The sequence below is a fragment of the Aedes aegypti genome, chromosome 2 (genome assembly GCF_002204515.2).
Source record: "Aedes aegypti strain LVP_AGWG chromosome 2, AaegL5.0 Primary Assembly, whole genome shotgun sequence".
NCBI classification, from domain to species: Eukaryota; Metazoa; Arthropoda; class Insecta; order Diptera; family Culicidae; genus Aedes; species Aedes aegypti.
The window spans coordinates 160662543-160689438 of NC_035108.1; the positions used below are offsets into that span (position 1 = coordinate 160662543).

General features: G+C 42.0%; 2 protein-coding genes across 7 annotated transcripts; one reads left to right on the top strand and one right to left on the bottom strand.

Annotated features, from left to right (window-relative positions):
- Positions 1 to 794: 794 nt before the first annotated feature.
- On the bottom strand, positions 795 to 24798 carry LOC5571406 (cell surface glycoprotein 1). Of its 4 annotated transcripts, XM_021842981.1 has the most exons (8): positions 24676 to 24797; positions 24274 to 24502; positions 23919 to 24135; positions 21817 to 23867; positions 14539 to 14714; positions 14265 to 14475; positions 14056 to 14199; positions 795 to 1562 (listed from the first exon to the last, which is right to left on the bottom strand). In XM_021842981.1, the coding sequence occupies exons 2-8, from the start codon at positions 24469 to 24471 to the stop codon at positions 1407 to 1409; spliced, it is 3153 nt and encodes a 1050-aa protein (XP_021698673.1). In that variant the 5' UTR covers positions 24472 to 24502; positions 24676 to 24797; the 3' UTR covers positions 795 to 1406. The 4 variants fall into 4 exon arrangements, with proteins under 4 accessions (XP_021698673.1, XP_021698671.1, XP_021698672.1 ...); XM_021842979.1 differs by having other exon boundaries at positions 23919 to 24502; positions 24676 to 24798; XM_021842980.1 differs by having other exon boundaries at positions 21817 to 24135.
- Positions 1630 to 14071, top strand: LOC5571404. 3 transcript variants are annotated; one of them, XM_021842983.1, is made up of 4 exons: positions 1632 to 2429; positions 2492 to 2538; positions 2615 to 3011; positions 13799 to 14071. In XM_021842983.1, the coding sequence occupies exons 3-4, from the start codon at positions 2621 to 2623 to the stop codon at positions 14002 to 14004; spliced, it is 597 nt and encodes a 198-aa protein (XP_021698675.1). In that variant the 5' UTR covers positions 1632 to 2429; positions 2492 to 2538; positions 2615 to 2620; the 3' UTR covers positions 14005 to 14071. The 3 variants fall into 3 exon arrangements, with proteins under 3 accessions (XP_001653656.2, XP_021698675.1, XP_021698674.1); XM_021842982.1 differs by having other exon boundaries at positions 1632 to 2420; XM_001653606.2 differs by having other exon boundaries at positions 1630 to 2538.
- Positions 24799 to 26896: the final 2098 nt, after the last annotated feature.

Sequence of the window (26896 nt, forward strand, 5' to 3'; positions counted from 1 at the left end):
GTTTGTTTGCAGATTTTTCCCTTGTAAAAAAAGATTCATAATAAATTTTAAGGCAATTTGTAATAATAATGGGGAGATATAAAGGAGTTACACAAATGTGTATAATCAACCTCATCCTCACTAATGTCCTACTGAATTACTATATATATCTCTGAAAAGTACTGTAAATGGCTCTGAAATGTGAATTTGACTCCCCCTAATATCCATTCGATACTTTAACACTTCTCTAGATCTTTACAAAAACTGGTGGCAAAATGGTGTGCAACCATAATATAGAATCGTTTCCCTGTTATTATTACTGCAAGCATTTAATGTTGTGGTAAATGATTTCGGGTGAACCATTTTGAGGGTTTTGACCCAAGGTCGTCACATTTTTAAAGTAATTAAACAGAAGATTTGGATATAATAAAATTATTATTGATGAAAAGCTCTACTCTTTTAGTTATGAAACCAACATAAGAGCATCTTCAACAGGGGCTACTATTCGAAGACTGGCATTACATCTTCACTGGGACAGAGTCTACTTCTTAGATTAGTGTGCCTATGAGCACGTTTACAGTTATTGATTGAAACCTTTCTCTGCCACGAAGTTTCTATGCATTCCCGTGACAAATAAAAAGAATCACCAGCAATTAGTTGAATCCAGAGAATTTACTTCATAGCCGAATTTAATGAAAGACTCAAGCCTTTTGAGGACTAGCAAGTGTCATTTTGATCTATCCAAATCGTGTATCTAGGACAATTCATCGTCCATGAAAGAATTTCTCAAATTTTCTACAAATTGATTGTCTATGTTTTTAATAGAAAGAACGGAAGATTTTTATTCTGATTTGTTCATACATGTATTGCAATAAAAGATGTCTAAATAAATCGACCGCGGATTTTCCCACAAATTTCTTCTGCTTATGGGCTATACACGTGTAGGTGTCTATGGATCAAAATATTGTATGCTTCAGTTATTTTTTTCTGTTTTAAACCATATTTGCACTCAATGCGCCACAATTGTATGCCAATTGTATAAAATATTCGCATATATGAAAATAAATTCTATTTGAAACAATTGAATTACTTTATTATAGATATCTGAGGGATAGTAAATATTAATCAAATTTTAGTAGAACATGAACAAATTTTGAACCGCATTAGAAAAAATTCTACGTTCAATGAATTTCTATCTCTTCTTATCAGTAGCTGATAACATTAATCAATTCCATTTAAAGTAAATCTTCAATGAAAATATCTCGTTCTAAGTTCGTTTCTTGAAATAACTATTAAACTGGCTGAAAAGTCAGTAAATCTAAAATGTAGAATAAAAGCATCTGTGTACTTACGTCGAATTGCTCGGCCAAATCCATGTAACGACGCGAGTGGATTTATTGCTCGAAACTTACCTCAAAGAAAAAGTGTTACCATTCGCCACCACGGTTTACAAATTGTTTGAATTTTTCCTGGCACTCAGTGGTAATCCACTGCTGAGAAAGTTTTCTCTGCTCAGCAGTTAGCTGTTCGTCCAAACGGGCGAGTAATTCTTGGCGGAGGTTTGCTTTCATTGATTTGAGTGCCTAGATGGAAAGAATGTACATAATTTATTAGTTTAAATTAGGTATTTTTCAATTTCGTAAAAAAAATAACGGTTTGGTGACACGCAAACACTGGTTTCCAAAAACTGATTTCAATTTTCTGAAGCTTTTAATGTTTTGTCTAATTTGGAATTACTTAAATTGCTTATTTGTTCAGAAAGTGCACATATAATCAATTAATTCTAATCGCCTTCTATTATTGATCTTGCACTTCATTCCCACTGTGTCCATATATTTATTTATGTCTCCCAACTGTCTGACACTGACTTGACCGCGCGTCTTTGGCTAAGCTCCTAGTGTCTTCGTGGCGCTTAAACTAGTTTTTGCCTTTTTGCGTTTTTCTACCGTTTCGCCGGCTGTTCGGTTTAAATTTTTCGGCAGATGGGTTTCCCCGGGAAGGGTGATCAGTTCAAAATCAAGTGGATACTTTCGACTAACAGTGCCGACTAAAAAACTCATCACATCGTTCACATAAAGCCCGCCGAACTTTGAGTTCATTTCCCGTACAGTCAACGCTGTAGCAGTTTGGAATTCGAAGATGAGAAATGCCTGACATAGTAATTTATTTTTCATGTCATGTGTTCTGTCTGGCAGCAGCGTAGATGCATGTGCTTAGGGGAGAAGCTATTTCCCGACCACGGGTAAGGAATCTTGTGTGTGTGTGACGGTCGATCGACTTGAGGCAACACATCTGTTTGGAAAATTTCAGCATGATAGGTTTCAAATAGAGGAGCTCGGCACTCTGCTGTTCTGATCGAGATTTTAACGAGATTTGCAACGTTCGACAGCGGTCTGCTCAGTCTTGATGTAGCGTTTAGCTCGTTTGAAAGCGCCAATTAAGTGGGTTAAGTAATTCGAAAAAATGGTGATCAGTGACGAAAAGGTTTTGCTATTTTTGTATTCCATTTTAGTTTCATTTATTGTGGCCAATGCCTACAGATATCATTACGAAGTTTATGTAAGTTTTAAGCATTGATTGATTCTCAATACAAATTAAAATCATATGTGAAAGATTTTAATCCCATCGATTCCAGGATACTATGATGGGTACCTGTCGTGAGAACGACGTGTGCAACATAGTTCACCATCGTTATTGGATGCCAAGTGCAGTGGAGAAGATCTGTCGCTGCCCTCTGAATACTCCGAGCTGTCCGGTGACCTACAGTCACCATGGCCACATCATGAACATTAACACTCGAACGCAGATGAAGTTTTGTTCGTCAACGAAGCATTTGGAGCGTTGTCAATCGAATCAAATTGCCCTTCAGAAAAAGACTCTTTACCAGAAATATGGCATCAAAAATGTTTCAATAGTGGCACGTTGCCAATGTGATAATACCCAGCAGCATTGGGTTTTCGTGAACCAAACCGGTGAAGATATCAATGACGAGAGGCATCAGTTGACGGTTGTAGATAATTACCGTTGCGTGGGTAAATATATAAAATAATTAAAGCAACTATTATAATACATAAACCACCCGCCTACAGTATGGAATCGTATCTTCAAGAACTACAACACCTGTTTTGAATATTTAATAACCCCCGAAAAGTTAAAAATCACCACGACAAAAACCTATGATCTACGGTGGCTTCCAACTTTTTGAAATACAGTCCATTTTCTATAACACGATAATGAAGGGACCATCGAGTTATAGAACATGAAATCAGTGCAATTGTGATTCAAGGGATCATCGAGGTAGCAATCCAAACCAGCTTTTAATAGGATGGTTCCATAACTCGATATCGGGTTAGGAAAAAAAATGACTCTATTACACTATTGAAAATGGGTATTACAATACTCGATGTAGCGATACCATGCTTTAGGCGTCTGGTGTGATTTCAAATATCTCAATGAGTAGTGAAAAAAAAGGAATGGAATGGCCCCGACAGAAGTATAATGTGCAGAAGATACAGCAGCGGAGGATATAGGGCAAGCAATTACACTCTTTAACGTATTCGAATCTTTTGAACAGAATATAAATGAAGAGAATAAAAAAAGTACATTTGAGTATTTAACCTTTTAATTTCGCCCTGCTTATTTTTCGACAGAAACGCGTATTTTGACTACCACTTGTAGTCTTCTTCAGTCTTAGTTACTCTGACTGGAGACAATCTAGAATTTCAAAAAAGTACCATAAATTTAATTATAGTTATACAAAGCTCAAATCCGGCACAGTTCATCAGACAAGTCAGATGTCACAATGTCAGAAAATAAATTTGAATCATTGCTAGTACTTTATTAAACTGGTATACATTCCCAGTGTGACTGTTATGCAATGTGACACATTGACTGTTATGCTGTTACATTTCATAATATGAACAAACCTACTTGGTATGTTTTCGGGGTTTCTAGAAAGAAACTTAATGATTTGATCAAATGAAAATCATTTGTGATTTGAGCGGTATTAACTCGAAATCGGCTATAATTAAAATGTTACAAATTTGCAGTTATGGACAGTTTAAATCGGTATCGAAATACGGTATACTGACTTGTGGAGAGTTGACTGTGTAAGCAACTCGATATGTGCGTAATTTGTGTCAACAGAGCAAATAACCAAACTTAATTAGTGAACCCAGATGTTTGGACTCAAGCGGAGTATCAAAGCAGCCGAAAGGCAGAAAATAATGACATAATGCCAATAGGTAGAAAATACCACAAGACGGAATTCGAAAAGGTCGCAAACACTACAAGGCAAAAAACCTCAAGGCCAAATATACTAGAAGACAGAAAGACTAAAGGCGGAAGGTACTGAATGGCGAATAATAAACCAGCGAATGCTTGCTTGATTTTAAGACAAATTGAGAGGAAGTTTCAAAATAATAAAACGGGCACAGAAACCTGTATAAACAATCCTAACTCTACCTACGCCATAAATAGAATCCTGCATGTTCTCCAACAAACATACCGTTTGCGGACTTGGAACGCAATTTTGCTACAATCACCCTGAAATCCGCATAAGTGTCCATTAGGGTGATGCAAATTTTGAAATGTTTGCTCCCATATGGTTAAACGATTTTAATTATAATAAATAGCATCCTCCCAAAGTTTGAAGTGATTCGGAAGAAATTTGACTGTACACACGCCATTTGAAGTTTATATGGAGATTACTATGGAAAACGCCAATCTTTTGTGTTCAGCTCTCTATCTCTCCATCATAATATTTTATGGAAAAGTGAACAAATACTTTTAATGTGAAATCCTCCCAGCTACAACTTTGCCGAAGACCACTTTTTGATCGGACCTCAGGATAAATTGTTATTCATCATCATAAAGTTGGTTTGCATGTAGCATGCTTCACCAACTATTTGGCAGGCAACAGTGGTGTTCCTGGCGGGAAGAATAGATCAAAGTAATCCAGGCTACTATGTTCTACAGCAAAAAAGCAGTGTTGCTCTGAAAGTAATTGAATGATCATTTCAGCATGATTTAAACTTAGTTGCCAATAATAACAAATTATCCTTACGTCCCATCGAAATGTGGTCTTCGGCAAAGTTGTAGCTGGTAAATTTTCACATGAGATGAGAGTGTTCACTTTTCCATTGATTATTATGACGAGCAGTTAGAGGACTGAACACAAAAGGTTTGCCTTTCCCATAGTAATTTCCATATAAACTTGAAATAGCGTGTGCACAACCAAATTTCTTCCGAAATCACTTCAAATTTTAGGAGACCAACGAATAGATGATGAAAACCGATGTCCGACGTCGTTTTGGAATCCAAGATGGCGACTTCCGGTTTGTGAAAATCAATTCAAACCCATGCAATATGGGTATTTTTGGAATGAGGCCTACGGGTAAATGACGGAAATCGGTGTACGCCATCATTGAGAAATCCAAGATGATGACTTCCGGTCTGTGAAAATTACTTGAAAACCACGCATATTGCATGAGTTTGAAGTGATTTTCACAAACCGGAAGTCGCCACCATCTTGGATTCCAGAATAGCGTCGGACATCGAATTTCGTCATCTACCCGTCGGCCCTATTCCAAAAATATCCATATTGCATGGGTTTGAAGGAATTTTTACAAACCGGAAGTCTTTGTTCCAAAATGGCGTCGGACATCGATTTTCGTCATCTACTCATCGGCCCCATTCCAAAAATATCCATATTGCATGGGTATGAAGGAATTTTCGCAAACCGGAAGTCGCCATCTTGGGTTTCAAAAGTCGGTCCCGTTCCAACAATTCTCCCATATTTTTCTATAGAAGCTCGCCCCATTCAGTAGGTACTCAATGAGCCACACAAAGAGTGTGTGTTCACCATCAACACTTTGTGTCGAAGGATGCATTGCAGCGAGAGCAGAAACATAAAGAGGCCTCAAAGAGGTAAGAACCAGTGAGAAAGTGTTGCTGTCGCACTCCACTCAAATCCATGATCAACACAAAGTGCAAACTCTTTGTGTTTTTATATTTGCACTGAGGAGATGCCAGCCCTGGCTTCATAACCATAGAGGACTACCGGTCTTATTAGCGTTTATTTATTTTATTAGCGTTTCATTTGGTGCGGGGGTTTTCTTTCTCGACCACAGCTTCTTCTGGAGCCCATAGTAGGCGCGACTTCCACTGATGATGCGTCTCCGTATTTCACGACTAACGTTGTTATCCGCCGTTAACAATGATCCGAGGTAGACGAAATCATCAACCATCTCAAAAGTATCCCCGTCTATCGTAACACTGCTTCCTAGGCGGGCTCTGTCGCGCTCAGTTCCGCCTATCAGCATGACACATCACCACCAGGCCGACTTTTGTCGCTTCACGTTTTAGGCGGGTGTACAGGTCTGCCACCGCTCCAAATGTTCTGCCGACAATATACATATCATCCGCGAAGCAAACAAATTGGCTAGATCTTGTGAAAATCGTACATCGGTTATTGAACCCAGCTCTCTGCATGACACCTTCTAGCGCGATGTTGAACAGTAGGCACGAAAGTCAATCACCCTGTCGAAGTCCCCGGCGGGATTCGAGCGAACTGGAATGTTCACCCGAAATCTTCACGCTATTATGCACACCGTCCATCGTTGCTCTTGTGAGCTTCCCGGGAAAGCTGTACTCGTCCATTATTTTCCATAGCTCTTCGTGGTCAATGCTATCATAAGCCGCTTTTAAATCGATGAACAGGTGATGCGTTGGGACTTGGTATTCACGGCATTTCTGGAGGATTTGCCGTACAATGAAGATTTGATCCGTCGTCGAGCGGCCGGTTATGAAACCAGCTTGATAACTTCCCACAAACTCATTTGCTATTGGTGATAGACGACGGAAGATAATCTGGGATAGCACTTTGTAGACGGCATTCAGGATAGTGATCGCACGACGGTTTTCACATTCCAGTTTGTCGCCCTTCTTGTAGGTGGGGCATGCTTGCTTCCACTCCTCCGGCAGCTGTTCCGTCTCCCAGATTCTGATAATCAGCCGGTGCAGATAGGCGGCCAACCTCTCCGGGCCCATTTTGATGATTTCAGCTCCAATACCATCCTTACCAGCTGCCTTGTTGTTATTGAGCTGGTTTATGGCATCCTTAACTTCCCTCAATGTGGGGACAGGTTGGTTTCCTTCATCCGCCGTGCTGACGTAGTCACTTCCTGTCGTGATCCTTTGAGCTTGTGTTCTTCGTGCCATTTAGGTGTTCATCGTAGTGCTGCTTCCACCTTTCAATCACCTCACGTTCGTCAAGATGCTTACGTTCTTATCCCTACACATTTCGGCTCGCGGCACGAAGCCTTTTCGGGATGCGTAAAGCTTCTCGTATAACTTTCGCGTTTCTTGTGAACGATGCAGCTGCTCCATTTCTCCACATTCCGTTTCTTCCAGGCGGCGCTTTTTGTCCCAGAATAGGCGGGTTTGCTGCTATCGTTTCCTTTTATATCGCTCCACGTTTTGTCGCGTTTCTTGCTGCAGCATTGCAGCCCGCGCTGCATTCTTCTCCTCTAAAACCTGACTGCATTCGTCGTCGAACCAATCGTTACATGTCCTCCTTTCCACGTACCCGACGATGCTCTCGGCTGCGTTGTTGATGGCTGCCTTTATTTTGCTCCAGCAGTCCTCAAGAGGGGTTTCGTTAAGCCTACCCGCTTCCGGCAACGCTACCTCGACATGCTGTGCGTATGCGGCGGCGACGTTCGGTTGGGCCAGTGGCGCTAGGTTATACCGAGGCGGGCGTCGATACCGTACATTGTTAATGACGGATAGTTTTGGGCGCAGTTTCACCATCACTAGATAGTGATCAGAGTCAATGTAGCGCCACGATAGGTTCTGACGTCGGTTATGTCGGAGAAGTGCCGTCCATCGATCAAAACGTGGTCGATTTGTGATTCCGTCTGCAGCGGTGATCTCCATGTGTACCGATACGGGAGGCTGTGCTGAAAGTAGGTGCTACGAATGGCCATGTTCTTGGAAGCGGTAAAATCTATCAGTTGTAGGCCGTTCTCGTTTGTCAGCCGGTGGGCGCTGAACTTTCCAATCGTCGGTCTGAACTCCTCCTCCTGGCCAACCTGAGCGTTCAAATCTCCTATGATGATCTTGACGTCGTACTCGCGTTCGAGCTGCGCGTAAAATGCGTCCTTGTCATCATCAGTACTTCCGGGGTGTGGGCTATGCATGTTGATTATGCGGAAGTTAAAGAATCGGCCTTTGATTCTCAGCTTGCACATTCGTTCATTGATCGGCCACCACCCGATCACGCGCCTTTGCATATCACCCATCACTATAAAAGCTGTACCTAGCTCACGTGTGTTGCCGCAGCTCTGGTAGATGGTATGATTACCTCTAAACGTTCGCACCATCGAACCTGCCAGCACATCTCCTGCAGCGCTACGATGTCGAAACCGCGGATCTTCAGTACATCGGAGAGTACGCGTGTGCTTCCGATGAAGTTGTAAGATTTGCAGTTCCACGTACCGAGTTTCCAATCGCTAGTTCATTTTCGTCGCTGTGGTTTTTGCCGATTGTTCTAATCCGTATTCTATCGTTGATGTTCCTGTGCTGGTGTATTTTTACGGTTAGCTTGCAGGGCCTGACACCAATCTCTTAGATTTCCGGAGAACCATTCCCCCTAAATGTTTGGAGGGCCATAGTGCGCAGAGTAGCTTAGAGTTCTTCTCTAGCACTCGGACGATGATCAGCCGCCCTTTATATGGCGAACAGACGCTGTTGTCAGCCGCTCCTAACATGGAGTACAGACTCCCCCTTCCCTGCCAGCATACGATCAAAGCTCCCACCAACCAACCCTGTTACTCGATCTTCTCTAAGGTTACTCGTATCCCGCCCAGTACCTCGAGGAGGTAGGGATAGGAGTTGCTGGGCAAGAGGCGAAGGACCACACAATGGGGTCTATTTTATTCCTGTAGGTACGCGAGGTACCAATGGTACGCTATGCCAAGCCATTTACCGTACCCACAAGTCAGTCAATCCAATCTGCATTTCCGTCAAAATTTAGTTGAGTTCAGTTTTCTTCCAATGAACTTTCAGCTGCACTAATGAGACACCATGATTTGTTCGAAAAAAAAAATAGAAAAAAACAACAAGTCGAATTGTCGTCAATGTGTAACTTGCGATTCACGGCAGTAATGTCCTACTGAAATACTGCATATCTCCCTGAAAAGTACTGCAAATGGCTCAACACTTGAACACTGGGTGCATATTGGATTTTGAGGTAAAAGACTTTTAATTTAACTGAAGATTATTATTGTAGACTAAGGAACTGAAACGGCAGAATACCGCTGATAATTACAAGCATTGGGTTGTGAAAACAGTATTGAACAATACTGAAATATCGGAATTCTGCTGGCATATTTATGACATGCGGAATCTTTAGGATTGGAAATTCATGATTGGAAAAAATGAATAATCTTGAGGTGGTAAATTTTTTTGGCATTCCGTTAAAAATATTCGAAATTTCTCTGGAATCCTTACGAATCCGACTGGAATCCTTCCAATCCGACTGAAATCCTTGCGAATCACACTATTCGGATTCACAAGGTTTTTAGTCAGCTGTACGACAAATCCTCCAAAAATGTCGTGAATACCAGGTCCCAACGCATCACCTGTTCATCGATTGCATGGCGGCATACGATAGTATCGACCGCGTAGAGCTATGGAAAATCATGGACGAGAACAGCTTTCCCGGGAAGCTCACGAGACTGATAAGAGCAACGATGAAAGGTGTGCATTCCAGTTCGTTTGGATCCCGCCGGGGACTACTACAAGGTGATGCCTGTTGTTCAATATTGCGCTAGAAGGTGTCATGCGGAGAGCCGGGCTCAACAGCCGGGGTACGATTTTTACAAGATCCAGTCAATTTGTTTGCTTCGCGGATGATATGGACATTGTCGGCCGAACATTTGAAAAGGTGGCAGACCTGTACACCCGCCTGAAACGCGAGGCAGCAAAAGTTGGACTGGTGGTGAATGCGTCAAAAACAAAGTACATGCTAGCTGGTGGAGCCGAGCGCGACAGGGTTCGCCTAGGTAGCAGTGTTACGATAGACGGGGATACCTTTGAGATGGTCGACGAGTTCGTCTGCCTTGGATCCTTGCTGACGACTGACAATAACGTTAGCCGTGAAATACGGAGGCGCATCATCATTGGATGTTGGGCCTACTATGGCCTTCACAAGAAGCCGCGGTCAAAATAGATTCACGCCGGCACCAAATGTACCATGTACAAAACGCTCATAAGGCCGGTAGTCCTCTATGGGCATGAAACGTATACGATGCTCGAGGAGGACCTGCAAGTACTTGGAGTCTTCGAACGTCGGGTGCTTAGGACGATCTTTGGCGGTGTGCAGGAAAACGGCGTGTGGCGGCGAAGGATGAACCACGAGCTCGCCCAACTCTACTACGGCGAACCCAGTATCCAGAAGGTGGCCAAAGCTGGAAGGATACGATGGACAGGGCATGTTGCAAGAATGCCGGACAGCAACCCTGCAAAGATGGTGTTCGCTTCGGATCCGGTTGGTACAAGAAGGCGTGGAGCGCAGCGAACTAGGTGGGCGGATCAAGTGCGTATCGATTTGGCGAGCGTGGGGCGAACCGAGGATGGAGAGATGCGGCCACGAACCGAGTATTGTGGCGTGAAATTGTTGATTCAGTGTTATCTGTTTAGATGTTAACTAAATAAATGAAATGAAGGTTTTTAGTCGGATTCGCAAGAATTCCCATCAGATTCTCAATGATTTCAGTCGAGTTCAAAATGATTCCAGATTGATTCTCAAGAATTTTATTCGGGTTTGCAAAGGTTTCAGTGGGCTTCACAAGGATTCCAGTCGGATTCACACGGATTTCAGTCAAAATTGCGAGGATTCTAGTCGGGTTCGCAAGGATTCCAGCCAGGGTTCCACACGGATTTGCAAACCCCAGCAACACACATGTTATAATTGTGTATTATCAACTGATATATGACCAAAATTAGTCATATATAAGTTGATAATACACAATTATAACATGTGTGTTGCTCGGGAAGATTCTATACGAATTAGCAAGAATTCCACTCAAATTCTTAATGACTCCAGTCGGATTCGCACGGATTCTAGTCGGATTCAAAAAGGATTCCAGTGGGATTTACAAGGTTTCCAATCGGATTCGCAACGATCCCAGGTGGATTCGTATTGATTCCAGTCGGATTCATACGGATTCTAGTCGGATTTACAAGGATTCCAGTCAGAATTGCGAGGATTCCAGTCGGATTCGCAAGGACTCCAGTCGGATTCGCAAAGATTCCAGTCGGATTCGCAAGGATTCCAGTCCGATTCGTAAAGATTCCAATCGGTTTTGCAAAGCTTCCACCCGGATTCACAAAGATTTCAGACGAAGTAGCAAGGATTTCGCTTGTATTCACAAAATTCTGATCGGATGCACAAAAATTCCAGTAGGATTCGCAAAATTTCAGTCAAATTCACAAGACTTCCAGTTGAATTCACAAGGATTCGTTAGTATTCCAGTCGGATTTGCAAGGATTCCTTGGGATACGTCTGACATCCTTGCTATTCTAAAAGCGACGTATTCCCAAGAATTTCACGCGTATTCGCAAGGATTCCAGTCCGATTCTCAAGGATTTCAGTTGCATTCGCATGGATTCCACAAATTCTAGTCGGAATGCTAGAAATTTCGGTAGAAATTCCAGGTATTTCAGAGAAAATCTTACATTTTCAAAAGATTTCTCTACAAGAATCCTAGTGAAATCTTGATTTTCTACCAACATTCCAGAATTTTTACCGAAATCACAAAACTCTTACGAGAATTCATCATTTTCAGAATTTCTACCGAAATTCTAATATTTGCATCGGATTCCTAGTACGCTAATCATAATTTTGTATTTTTCAGTTTGTTCCTAAAATTTTATAATTTCCACTACATGCGCTGCCGTTATACGCATAACTGTCCCACGTTCCAAAATATGCAATCGAGAAATCGTGTTTAAAGATTTTAACACATTTGGGCGCCGTATTAACCAGGTTGGTGATAAATAAAATTAAAATCTTTGCAACAGTACAAAGAATAGCGTGTTCATTAGAATCAAGAGTTTGTACAATGGAAAAAAAGTAAATTAAACTACGAAATTCAAAATGGGACGATTATGCCTAGAAAAACGGGGTTTATGATGAATTTCTACGCATAACAGTCCCACTGATAGTAGTGACCAATTATGCGCTAAGCATACCATTCTTACGTATGGATTGTACGTAATATAGAGGATGTATATCCTCAAGACTATGTTGATGCATTTAATGAAAGCTCAAGTGACATGTGCCAAATGGAGCCACATGTGGGGGAATGAAAATATAATAGTTTGGGATGGAAAGCAAAGTTTTCTGTGTATGTTATGATGAAAAAATGTATGAGTTTGTGAAAGAAAGAGTTAATGAGTAAGTTAGAGAGTTTATATGATTTAATAAATTCATATATCGAGACTTTCAGGCTGCAGGCAGAAATTCATCTGAGAATTCAAGGTTATTATGCAGAATAAATATTTAACTCAGAACTCACGATACAAATCTTCAAACGATTTGACATTTCTTTGAACTTGGTTAGCAAAATCATGATATTTGATACACATTAGGTTTCAGATCCACCAACATATTTGCCATTTTCCCCGAAGAATCAGTTATCCGGAATAACCCCGTATGTGGCCAGGTCATCCAAAACATCGTTAACTATTCTTCTTTTGACTTGATTTGCAAATTCTCGAAGTTTGATATGTCGCATAACAGGTATCAGAACCGCCAATATAATGACCACTTCTTCTGTGGAACAGGGTATCCAAAACAACCTGGCATGTTATAAAGTCATCGAAACACGTTTGAATTACCCCTTTTGTAGTCTTTGTTTTGAAATTTATGAAGTTTGATGTCGGCAGCTAGGTTTCAGAACCGCCAATTTAGTGTCCATTCGCCCCAGGGAACCGGATATCCGGAACAATTCTACATGTGGGCAAGTCATTCAAATACATTTGAACCAGCTTTAGACTCGATTTGCAATTTGCAAATTCATGAAGATTGATATGTCGCAAGCCAGGTTTCAGATTCGCCAACATAATGGCCACTTCCACCAGTGAACCGGTATTCTGAACAACCCAGTATGTGATCAAGTAATCCAAAAATGCTTTTTTATTTAGACTTGGTTTGCTAAATCTTGAAGATTATTTGTCACATGGACTAGAAATTGAACTGGTTATTGATTCTTTAAGTAGGGTTACCTCAGTACACCCCGTGAAAAATCCGAAATTACGGTAAATTTCGAATCGATGACCGTGGTGCCAAAAACTAGAAGAATTTTGTGATCGATCCTGAAAATTCAACAATTCCTTGAAAAACGGAAGAGATATAATATTTTGATATTGAAAATTTCATTAAAATTTGACGTCAAGCACACATGATGAATGTACTCTGATAATACAAATACATAAAACAGGTTGTGTTCCACATGGGGTGTAAAGCTAACGTAAGAAGATATTCAAAACGATTTTTCCAAACAACAGGCAATTAAAAACTGTGTACTGATTATTGTGTTCGAGGTCAGCGCTACGAATTGTATAGAGCGACAGTTATGCGTAGAAATACAGTATTGGGACAGTTATGCGTGGAAATTCAACAATGGGACAATTGACTTGGCATGCTTTCCATTGAGTAACCGAACAAAGATAATTTTTGGCGTCATATTAATTTCTCTCATGTTAAAATGCAATTTATCTGACACACTCGTTTAATTCAAACTTTTTTCAGCTCTGGACAGATGCAAACCGTACGATTTTTGTGGATACGCCCGACCCGACTACGGATTTGTCTTCCACCGTTGCACTTGCCCGATGTCACACCAGTGCAAATTCGATTTGGATGACTACGAACCATCGGAAATCAGTGAACTATTCTACCGAGGACCAGCATATCGCGCTAAATGCGTGCCAATTTATGACCACGAGTGGTGGTGATTTGAATGATTGCATCCAACAAATAAATCTATCCAGGTGTGTTTCACTTACCTGTTGTGAAAGAGAGGCCAGCTTCTTGGTGATACTGTCGGCTCGATCTTGAAACTTTTCGGCGTTGACTGCCTCCGAAATCAGTCCGTAATCTAGTGCTGTATTAACTGACACTTTTCGACACAGATAGAGCAGGTCCGTTATCTGTAATGACAAAAAGATGTTGAACTTCGGGGTGTGATGAACATAAACTTCACAAATATATTTACCGCTCTTGGCTTCAAGTTTTTCGTTGAAGTAAAAATCTTCATTGCTTCTGGCAGATGCCCTAATATGCCGTACGGTGTTTGAAACGTGGAGCTGTCCTGAGCGATGACTACATCGAAAAGAGGTAGCATCGTAACTCCCAGACCCACCATGTCACCGTGAATTGCAGCTACCAACGGTTTGTTGAACGTGGCCATCGTTTGAAGGAAATTCCTAGAAAGAAATAAATCTGTGAAATCGCTATTACCCATTTTGCATAAAACTTGCGCAGTTTACCTTAAATGACCGCTGTAAACCTGAGCCGCTATTTTGCGTTTTTCTGCGTTGGTCTGAATCAGGTACGACACGTCGATTCCTCGGCAGAAATGCTTTCCACTAGATCGCATTAGGACAGCCCTCACGTTGGGATCACCCTTCAGTATGTTCAGTACGGTTTTCAGTTCATTGATTAGCTGCAAAAAAGAGAATCAAATAGGTACATGTACACAAATTGGCTTTGATATGCTTGCCTAACTTAGCTTTACTTAACCTAATTATATATTTGCACTTATCGTGACCAGAGGTTGGATTCAGAGTATCGCTTACTTATCGTTCTCTGTATCATGATTGTACCGCAACACATCATGAGAGTCTGTTTATCGACTACTGCTACAGCGCTGATTGTATGAGGGGATAACAGGGCATGAAAAAACCCATTTATACAAGCTCCAAAGATGGCTATAGGATGTACAGGGATTGTTAATCATACCTGTGAAGTAAAACAAATATTCCCAATGGTAAATAAGCGAGAAAAATGGGTTTTATTATCGCCTTCTATTTGGGGCTCTCTTTCTCAGCTGCTATTTATCAAGCTTGTTACAACTTGTGAATCATTGCCGATCATAGACCGATACCTACAGATGCGATGTTTTTCTTCGTTTGCTTTGATCGTTTCTCGAAATCAATTGAGATCGAATTCTGCAATGCTTGATTGTGACAATGAAAGATTGCAATGATTTTTATTTAAAATTATTGAAAATTTCATTTGACATTTGCTCCAATAGCTCAACATGGAATATTTTATGTAAATTGATTATTTCTATACCAACGAGGGACCTGTGCCGATCCGGCTCTGAACATGGTACCCCATAAAGGACTATGTCAACCCTAGCACGGCCTCCCTGCTTGCATAGATAACCATGGGATCATAAAGGCGACTATTCCAGCGGAGATGGATAGCGGCTCTTAGGGGGACCCATAAGAGATGATCAATCAAAACAAACAACTAGCGGAATGTGAAGGAGAGGCTTATGGACCTATCAATAACCGTCTAAGGTTCCCGCCAAGGAAGGAGGCAACCAACATCAACTTTAGTGAAAACAGTGTGGGCAAAAGCCTTGATACTGTGACGACGGCAGGCACTGGCCGCTCCAGTGCAACATTTGAGGTGACCGATGGTCCGGGACTAATCGAGGCCACGGATCGCAATAGGGACCTCCCTAAAATGCAGGTAGCTGCTGAGCAACTTGATGTCATCATCGAGTTTGTTAAGAGCAAAAGCAATATCAGCAAAGACTTGAAAACAAGTCTACTGAAATTGCGACAATCAGTCCTAGCTGCAAAGCAGGACTACGAGAAAGCCAAGGAACAACTTGGCAAGGTAGAGGGCAAAAAAGACACTAGGTCGTGTCAGCCCGAAGTGTTTTCCTTCACATGCAACGCGAATATATCTGATGATATTATTCGATACGCGATGCGGAAGAGGGGACCTTCCGGGGATGAACACGTGGCGAAAACACGTATGGTTGCTAAGGGAAAATTGACCTACGCGGCCGTCCTACAGAGCGGAAAAGCTGGCACGAGCCAAGCCTCGCGATCAAGAGGACATGGCAACAAAGGAGAGGCCAACACCAAGCCTAAGGCCAAGAAAGCCAAGAAAAAGGAGCCACGGGATAACCAGAACCAGGCAGTGCATCCACAGGAACCACGGGCGCAAGGCAACAGCAACCCGTGGATACAAGTTGGAAATAAGAAAAAAACAGAGGAAACTGAAAACGGAGCCCAAGGAGAGCGCTAAACCGAAAACAGCGAAACGTAGGAATTCAGGCGAAGCCCTCGTTATCAAAACGGAGGAAGCGAAATACGCCGAGGTTCTGAAGGCGATGCGAAGTATGGAGAAGCTATCGCCATTGGGCGCAGACGAGGCGAACTAGGATTGGTGAAATGATCCTAGTCTTAAAGAAGGACGCCAAGGAAAAGGGTGCAGTCTATAAGCAACTGGCACAAGAAGTATTTGGGGCCGAGGTTAATGTAAGATCCCTTACTGCTGAAGCGGACTCTTCAGTGTAAAAATCTGGATGAGGTCACCGACGCAGCGGAGGTCTCGGCTGCTCTCAAAGAGCAATGTGACATCGACGTAGCCAGTAGGCCATCCACCTTAGAAAGGGCCCGCAGGGCACCCAGGTGGCGGCGATCGGGCTGCCGGTCGCAGAGGCCAACAAAGCGAAGAGCTTGGGCATACTCAAGGTAGGCTGGTCGGTTTGCCGGCTGAGCCTTCTGAAGGTTGTTTCAAGTGTTTCGGGAAAAGCCATAAGTCGTGGAATTGTAATGGTCCCGACAGAAGCAAGATGTGCAGAAAATGCGGCACCGAAGGCCATAGGGCAAGCGATTGTAAGCAAATCGCTAAGTGCCTAATATGTGTCGACAGAGCAGACAACGGACACATTCCTGCTGCCAGCTTCTGAGCGTTTCCTCTTTACACGTGTCGCGGACTCCTCTGGTACCCCTTTGGTTGAAGCATTGAACATCTTCCTTGATGACGAGCCCGATGGGCGTCATCCCGGCTATGATGCACACGACTTCTTTAGATACCGTCCGGTATGCACTTGCTACTTTCCAACCGCTTTAGGTTTCTGCTCGTTCTAAGTGCTTTTGACCAGATTGGTACTTCATACCTTAGTAAGGATAGCGCCACGCTTGCCAGTAGCTTGCGTTTGCTGGCAATTACAGCAGAGCTGTTAGACATCATCCTCGAAAGCGCCTCTATTGCCGTAGATGCCACTTTACAGGCATATTCAACATGGCTAGCGAAGCTGAGCTTGTCATCGATCATTACCCCAAGATGCCTAAGGGATCGCTTCGACTCTATGGTGCAATCACCTACCGAGATAAGCGCCCGTTGCTCGGACGGTTGTTGACCACCACCACCTCAGTCTTGTGACGGGCCAGTCCTAGTTTCCTAGACTTCATCCATTTCTTAATTATGGAAATAGAGTGCACTGCTGTCAACTCTACTTCCTCCATCGATTCACCATAGACCACAGTCGGCTAGGAGAAGCAGTTTGCATAGGCTAGTTCTGCTACACGTGTTGTGCTATATGCACTGGTCCCTCCTCGAAGAAATACCTTAAGGTGGTTCCGGGGAGATAAGGGTCTGAGTCCAAGGGCATGTCAATGCACTGTACACCACTTGAGCAATTCGAAAATAAGTGCTCAAGTACAGTGCATGGGCTGGTTTTAGCGGGTCGTCGTTGGTTTGTCATCCCCGCATTGCCTGAGTTACCTTCTCAGGGGATCTGTTTGCAGATTTCCCTCTTGTTAAAAACAAAAAAAAAACATCAGACCTTAGGGATCGTTCAAATATTACGTAACGCATTCGGGGGAGGAAGGGATTCTTCCGTAGTGTTACGGTCCATACAAATATTTTGTCGTTACGTTTTATTCGAATTATCCCTTAGCATCAGTGATACACGCAAAGAAAAAAAATAAAAATAGAAAAGTATATACCGTAAGGACGCCATTCACCGCTCAACAGCATTTCAACACATTAAATTCTGTCAAAAATCGGTTTTTCGATATTTTTCGCAACTTTTTGCGCTAGACGCAAGATAAAACATTTGTTTTTGTAGGAAAGAAGTTGGAATGTGAACAACGCATAATGGTACCGAATGACATGTATGCCAATGATACATGTGTAGGGCGCCATTCACCGCTCATCCTAAGTAGAGGGTCTTATTTTCGAAAATCCCGGGATTTCCCGAAATTGCATGTTGAACTAGAAAATATTGTATTATTTTTAAATAATGGCACAGAACAAGCTGCATGTTTTTTCCGCTGACTGTTGATACAGGAATGCATTTTGGTTATTGCATTTATCTTACTCAATAAGCGTTTTATTGAGGCTTAGGGCCACTTATGCTTTTTTTTCTTTTATATTAGTTATGTGTTGTCCAATAAACTGTAGGTTACTCTACGGTTTGTTCCATTTGTCAATAAATTCTGTGGTACTTGAATTATTCATCATATTAAAATTTTGTTATTGCCATTTTATCTTTCCGTACACTTTTTAGTTTGCTCGGTGTACCATACAATTTTCCAGGACGAATTTGTCTGTGTTTGTCATGCCAACAATTTAAATGCATGAAGATTTGACACAACAATGTAAACAAGTTGCATTATCATGAGAGTAGATTTTATAAGATATGGTAAAATTTGAGAGTGATTGGTATCACCTATACTATACCTTATACAACATGATTGATTTTCGTTTCAAATCAACTATAATAAATGCCCGTTGACTTCAACTCCAGATAGGTGATATATTGATGAATAAAATCTAAGACAACATTGTTTTTGTCTATTGTTATTCAACTTAACCTTAGAAAACAGGTTCGGGTATTGTGAAACTGCTCTATAAGACTAAACAAAGTTTAAATACGCGCTCTGGTCGCGCTATAGTCGTTTTGGAAGCATTTGATTTTTGTCCCGCGATCCCGGGAAATCCCGGGATTTTTAAAAATAAAATCCCGAATCCCGGGATTTTTTTGGGTCCGGGAAACAAGACCCTCTAATCCTAAGTATGAGGTTCTTTATCCACAACTAGTTGGAATTAATTTACGTTCATTAGCTGGTTGTTATCTTTGTACTATAGTACAACAACACATTAAAGCGTGGCAGCTATGAAGCATTTTTCGATCTGCCATAATAAAATCATTGTTCAACTCATCTTTACTGCCTTAAACAGCCTAAAATTATCTCTAATAAATAGCATATAAAATGAAATCATATGTATTTCATTCTGATACAATTCATTCTGGTATACTAATACATGTTAATGACTTTTATTGCGAAAATTTGTTCAGATTTTTCAAAATAATTCGATGAGCGGTGAATGGAGCATGAGCGGTGAATGGCGTCCTTACGGTAAATGCAGTTTTCTGGGGAATGGAATTTCATATATTTGAATAAACATTTGTATCAAAATAGCATCGAAAAACTCAAAACAGAATGAGTACTTAAGGCTAGGTCATTCGTTTTGGCAGCCATGTTAGCACTGCAGTTCGCAATTTCGATCACTAACATTAGGCAACGGACAACACATAACACCCAGTAGCCCAGTGATGAATTTTTCGTTTGACGAAAAGTTTCCACCGACCGAGTGGGAATCGAACCCACACCCCGTGACACAATACGCCTGAATGACTGACGTCGCTAACCGCACGGCCACGAAGCCCACAAATTTCCTCATCAAATGAAACCCAGGATACTATCCTGCAGGATTTTCTAGAGGTAAGATGAATCGAAGCCAAACTTCAAATTTTCAAGAGCACGGATCTGAAGAACCAAACATCTGTTTAAGCTGAAGACCTAATCGATTGATCACTAGCTGGTGGTGACCAATCGATTAGGTTTTCAGCTCAAATGGATGTTTGGTTCTCCAGATTTGTGCTCTTGAAAATTTGAACTTTGGCTTTGATTCATCTTCACCTTAAGGTATAACCTCTGGAGAAATAATATAAGAAACAATCGAAGGAATTACTAGACTACAAAGAGACCACATGAATAGTTGTTTGAAGAATTCCTAAAAGAAATCTCTGGAGAAATTTCATGAGAAATTTATGAATGAATTTAACCCCTCTACCGGCAGCTTCATTTTTTACCGCAAAATGAATATTCAAATCGTTATAACTTGTTTGTTTTCCAATATTTTTGCACCATTTTTTCAAAAGCTTTCAAACAACTCTTCTAGTTTAGGAATCCGTATCGATATTAATCAATGGTGATTTGGTTTTGAAGATATTCCGATGTTCCTTGGGGACCGACATTTTCCATATAAAATGTCTTTGGCGGCCATTTTGTTTTTGGTCAATTTATCAAAAAAATAAAATGTAGGCTATATAATGCCAAGTAATAAGGAGCTTCTCTGAAAAAATCATACAAATCAATTAAGAATTCTTGGAGATATCTAAAAATTACGATATGATGTATTTTGAAATTTTTGAGATCTTTATTTTGCCAGCGTGGTTCCAGAAACCTAAATGCTCATTATTTAAAGACGGCTGCACCAAATTGCTTCATTTTTTCATAACAAACTCTCATTAATGTATTGTTCCGAAGAGTGAATATCAAAATACGATTAAAATTCTGTAACCTGAGAAATTAACAGGGGGTTCTAGTAACGCGTCGTTCCCCCAAGGAATTGTAAAATATCTTCAAAACCAAATGACCAATGATCAATATCGACACAGATCCTAAAACTAGAGTTTTTTGAGAACTTGTGAAAAAATGGTGCAAAAATATTGAAAAACAAAAAAGTTATAACGATTTGAATATTCATTTTGCGGTAAAAAATGAAGCTGCCGGTAGAAGGGTTAAGCCTGATTTGCTACTGAAAAGGAATCGTTAAAGAAATTTTTCGCCGATTCCATGCAGAAATTTTCTATAGCGGCTCCCGTTTGAACTGACATCTCTTTTCAGCTGCGTACTGCGATCAGAAAAAAGCGCTTCCTTGATCGATTCCTTGCAGAAATTTTCCATACATCAAGATAGGCCTAGAAATTACTTGTCAGCAGCGAATCAGGCTTTAAGGAGGAAAGGAATCCAGCAAAAATCTTAATAGACTTCTTGGTGGAATTTGTTGAACAAATTCATACAGAAATTCCTGAAAAGGGGAGGAAAAAATCAGAAATTATTATAAAATTTTTAGAAAAATCCATGAACAAAATCATTCCAAAAACCCTGAAACAATCTTATGCAATCAGGTTTTACAGCCTACATGTTCTAAATAAAACCATGCTGAACAGCAATACACAGGGAATAATAGAATTTATAATTGGGCGTTTAATTTCACTTATTCAAATCTTCAAGTAATGAAAATTTGAGACATTTTGATGCAATATATGCAAAGTTTTTGAGATTTTCCAAAGCCCTTAAAAAATCCACATTGATTTTTTTTGGGTTAATACAAACAAACTGGTTCTATGATATCGTTTGTTTTACCATCTGATGAATTTCCTGCTACCACATTGTCTGTCGTATGTACAAATAATTGTACAAAATTGCATGGAATGCCGAAAAAATAAGGTGTTACGATCCCACTGACTGGGATCAATCTTTTCAGTCTCCCCATAGCAAAGATGCTGAGACTCATGTGGCAGGTACGATGATACTCTATGCCCAGGAAAGTCAAGTAAATTTCGATTACGAAAAGATTTTGGACCGACCGGAAATCGAATCCAGACACCTTCAGCATGACCACTTATAAAGATAGTGCCTTTAGCACTTTACATTACTTACCTCAATAGTGAATACATCTTTGAGTTTAGTTTCCTTCGGTGCCAGCAGAAGCTCAATGTAGTTGCCACTTCGCTTGAAGCTGAGCTCCTGCAGTTTAAGCTCCGTGAGCTTTTCCAGCAGCGACTCCCAACTTTTGCCGGCCCCGTTCTCCTCGACACGAACCGTTGTTGTCGTTGGGGCTGTTGCTGTGGTCGATTCCGTACTGACCACTTTCGGGGACACTTTGAGCTTCTTCTCCACTTTCACCGGAGGACTGCTGTCGGGGGATGATATGTCTGCGGGTTTGCTACCTAGAACTTTGCTGAGTTTTCCCTTCATGTTGGCGACAAGGGAGGAATCGAGTTTGATGTTCTCGGATTTGGAAGGAGATTTGTTAGAAGGTTTGATGAACTCGAAATTGGGCTTTTCGGGTGTGTCTGTTGGGGTGTCAGAAGCAGTGGTATTTGGTTGGTCAACGCTTAGCCGACGAGGGCTGGTTGAGCTGGAGTAGGAGCTGTTGGAACGACGTCGTATGATCATTGCGTCATCGCAGGTTTTCCGCGAGTTGTAAACGTAATCCCAATCTTCCGAACCGGATGCTGGTTGTTTTCGTTTGCGGCCTGGGCCATTCGTGGTGCCACTGGATTTACGCGATGATGTGCCGGAAGTGGTGGTCGCAGGTGGAGCCGGACTGGGGGACGTTTGTTGAGGTGTGGGTGCGCGTTTCGGTCTCATTCGTGGAACGTGTGTTGCGTTATCGTTTGGAGAGTGACCTTGCTTAATGACAGCGTCGGTGATAATTTTGGCCTTTGCCATGAGCTTTTCGTCTTCGTCATCCGAATCGACTTTGAGGTCGGAAGTTTTCAGTAAATCTGTGTTGCTGTTCTCGCATTCAACGTCATACAGCATATTGATTGCCCCTTCGTCTCCGAGAAGTTTTTCGATTTCGCTCTTCTTTTTTCGAGCTGTATTTTTGGGCGCGAAAGAAACCGGTGGGGCCTTTGATGAAACCGGTTCCGGAGTGCGAGCTCGTTTTCGTGGCGGTGGCAAAGCAAACTGGGGAGTATCTTTGATCATGTGCGCGGCCACGGATTCCGCTCTTTTCCGACGAATGCCGGTTCCCGGAGGGCGAATCGGAGCGGGCGGTGTGAACGTTTCTTTGGGACTCTCCGGTAAGGGTTTCGTTCTGTTTGATTTAACAAAACTGGCAAACGACATGTGTGTTTCGGGATTGTCGGGGTCCCATATTATTTTCTTCTTGATGACACGTGAACGTTTTACAGGTTCCTCAGGGGTGGGTGGCTGTGGTGGACCCATTGTTACGTTTGTCGTCGGTTGCGCTACAGGTGGGGAAGCAATGGGGCTGATTGGCTCTTTCTTCGGAACAATTGGCTCATCATCCCAGTCCGAAACAAGTGAACTAATTAGATCATCATTACTCGTCTTTGCGGGAGGAATCGGTATTGGTCTGGGTACCGGTGGATTAGCTTTTTGAGTGGTTGGCTTCTGTGGTGGAACACTCGAAACTAAAGAAGTTTTCTGCGGTATTGTTTTTGAAGTAGAAGCTGGTTTCTGTGTTGGTGGTTTTGTAGGCAATGGTTTTGTAAGGGATGAAGGTTTTTGAATCAGTGCCTTCGAAGCGGAAGCAGCCTTAACAGGTGGAACCATGACCTTTTTAGTGGGCGATGGGAAGGCACCCTTTTCGACTGGTTCCGTCTTGATGACGATTGGTCTAGGAACTGGTTTGATCGTCGTTTGGCCTTTGATGGTTACTTGTCCGGGTGTTCCTGGTGGTGATTTTACAGGAAGACTTTTCAGCTCTAGATTAGGTTTCGAAACGGGTGGAACCTTTTCCACAGACACCGTTTTAATCATCCCTGGTGGAGTTGAAGATTCGGCCTTCGAAGTATAGCGTTTCGTAGGGCTTGCTTTTAAAGGTGGCATCTTCTGCTCTTGCCAATCTCCGGCATGTTTTGGTTTGCGTCCCTTAGGTGCAATCGGAAGTGTGGCCATTTGTCTCATCGCGATCTCTCGTTCCCGTTCCTTCTTCTCCGCCTCAAGATCCTGCTCATCTACGATAGAGATATGAATTTCCTCCAACAGTTGCTCTCCTTCATACATACCTTCGTCTCCTCCGCCGACCCGAACTTCAATTTCCGTTGCCGTTTCCGTAATATCGACGTCGTCTCCTTCGAGGATCGCAATCAGATCGTGATCTTCCAGTTCTTCTTTGGCGACATGCGCCGCTGCGGGAGTTACCGGAATGTCGCTACCCAGAATCAAATCGGCGGGTATTTCAATCGATCCGCTCGAATCGTGAGATCCGGAAATCTGATGCGACTTTGGAGTAGAAATAACACTTAGATCGATTTGTTTACTCAGACGACTCTTCATTTTGGCCAGCAAATCATTAGTTGCTTTTGGCTCCGTTGGCGATTCGGCCGCCGGTTTAATGATCGTCTGGCTGTGGATAATCACCTTTTCTTTCGTAGATTTCGGCGTTTCAAGGGTTGTGATCACTTTGTTGTCGTCGTCACTCATTGTGGCGTCGGTTCCTTCGAGGTGCGATTTCTTTACGCTGGAGGCCGCTGGGGCAGTCAGGGATCCGTCGTCTACCACCGACGGCGGATTGGCTGAAACACTATCGTTGACTTTTTCCGGTTCCGGCGCACTCATTTCGGACACCGTTCATTCGCTGGGAAGACACCTAAAGGGCAAAATGAAAGCAGCATTAGCATCGTTTTGGGGTTCCGGTTAAAGGGCGGGGAGGAGTCGATTTGCGTCGGCATAAATAATGCTCGGAAATTCGCTTCGAAACACAACTAAAGTACCCAAATTTCACGACACAAACAAAGAAGATACGATAAAAGATGAATTTACCTGTTATATTTGTTATTTTACTCAAAAACTATTGAATTAAACACCGAATATTCAGAAAAATGTCGACGGAAAGCAATAATGTTTTTCTCATTGAACTAGTTCTGTCAGATTTTGAGCAAAACGCACTAGAGCTAACGCTAAAGCAGCAGAGGCGTCGGGTCGCATTGAGAAAATGGGGGAAAGAAGAACCATATGTGCACGGTAAAAAATTAAGTGGTAAAAATTAAGATAAACTATACGGCCGTCTACCCGGATAAAAACGTACCATTCAGTGAATGGAATAAACCATCAATGTACAATATAAAGTATTGGATACAATACAGCGTATTGTAATTAAATGTCGAAACAACATTATTCTTGTTTGGATATACAATTCAAAAACAATATAATATATTGTAACAGAACACTGTATTGTTTTTAATTGGTTTTATACCTTACAATTTTGGTCAAATTCCTATTTTCACGTAAAACAACTGTTGCTTTTTTCTATGTCAAAGAAGTAAACAAAACAAGTTCAGAAAGCAAGAAATCTCGAAAACTTATCCATACAGACTAAAGTCGAAAAAGTATGCAAATTTACTTTATCGATCCTTTGTGTTTTGCAGACGAAATTCTACACGTTTCGCTCTGTACCAACTCAATTTTTCACTTTTAGAACGTTTAATTTCTGGATGTACAAAACGACGAAAGTAAGATTTTCAACTTCCGCAAAATAACCACTACTTTCGCCACCCCGCTATATGGAGAGACAAAGTGACTTAACCTCGAATCAAAACAAAACACTACTTGAGTCGATTTTACACTGGTAGAAAAACGTCGCAAGTAACTGTGTTGGGGAGATTTTTCGGAACCTCTTAACAGAGAAGCACGATGGTTTTTAGTGCAGAATTCTTTAAGCTGTAAAGTGTTTATTTATAAGTTTAACTCGCTGGCAATAAATTCATGTTTACTTACAACTGGTCGCCTTAATTCGATTGATCCCCAACAAACTTGATTTCGATGTGTAACTAGAGGATCCCTATTGGAGTATTTAATTCAGTTTGCTTAGATCGAATTAATAAATCAGAAGTAACTTACAGCCAAAGCACAATGGGTATTTCAGAAATCGGATCTGAGGACAATATCTGAGACGTAGTGCTCTTAACAACCTATACTAGAACAAATTTTTCTTAGTTTCAAGATTTTACTGTCTATCGTACTGCATATCATACTTATAGCGCAAGGTACCGTAACAAATTCAGGGATTAACTGGCACAATCTAAATACTTTTGATATAACTCGTAATTTTCAATAATTAGGAAGAAAGAATTCACATTATACTTGGCATCTACCATGACTTGCGAAATGTATGTGGGTTTTGACGTTCGTTGGTCTCCCTGACGTTTCTTACGCATCGGTTCATATCACCTGTTGCGTGCATAGTCTCGTCGAGGGGTATCGCGTATCCATTCAATTCAAATCAGTGCTGCCAGTGGTGGCAACAGTCCCCGACCCGTGACGCAATTCCGGTTCTTCCGTTGTTGCTGCGTTACCATCGCCTTGCACCTGGAGCACTGCCAACTTGGTCACTGGGCGCCGAAACAACCCTCCTGTGGTCTGAACCATGGCTTGGCGAATTCGACCATCACTTCCTGGAATTATCGCTGCTATCCGCCCCCTCGTCCATCCGTTACGTCGGCCTTCATCCACGATCAGCACCAAATCGTCGACTTTGAGCTTCTCAGCTTCTTCGAGCCATTTACTTCTTCTTGCAATCGTCGGAAGATATTCTGCGACCCATCGTCGCCAGAACTGATCAACGAGCTTCCTAGCCAGGTCCCAGTTTGTCCGCGTTGCGCCTGTTAATTCCGCTAGCTTCGTAGGAGGTTGGACGACTCCGTGCGAGTTTAGCAGGATAAAATGATTTGGCGTTAACGCCTCCTGGCTAACGCTTTCAAGAGGAATTCTGGTTAACGGTCGAGAGTTTATTATGGACTCGGCCTCAGCAAGGACTGTCAGCAGCGTTTCATCGTCCGGGTTTTGATCGCCACATAGTGAGCCAAGTGCCACCTTGACGGACCTTACTAATCGCTCCCATGAGCCACCAATTGATCACGCAACTCACGACTAGCCCCCTGAAAATTGGTCCCATTATCGGAGCGAATTTCGACAGGTGATCCACGACGCGCCACAAACCGACGTACTGCCATCTTACATGATTCCGTAGATAACGAATGGGCGA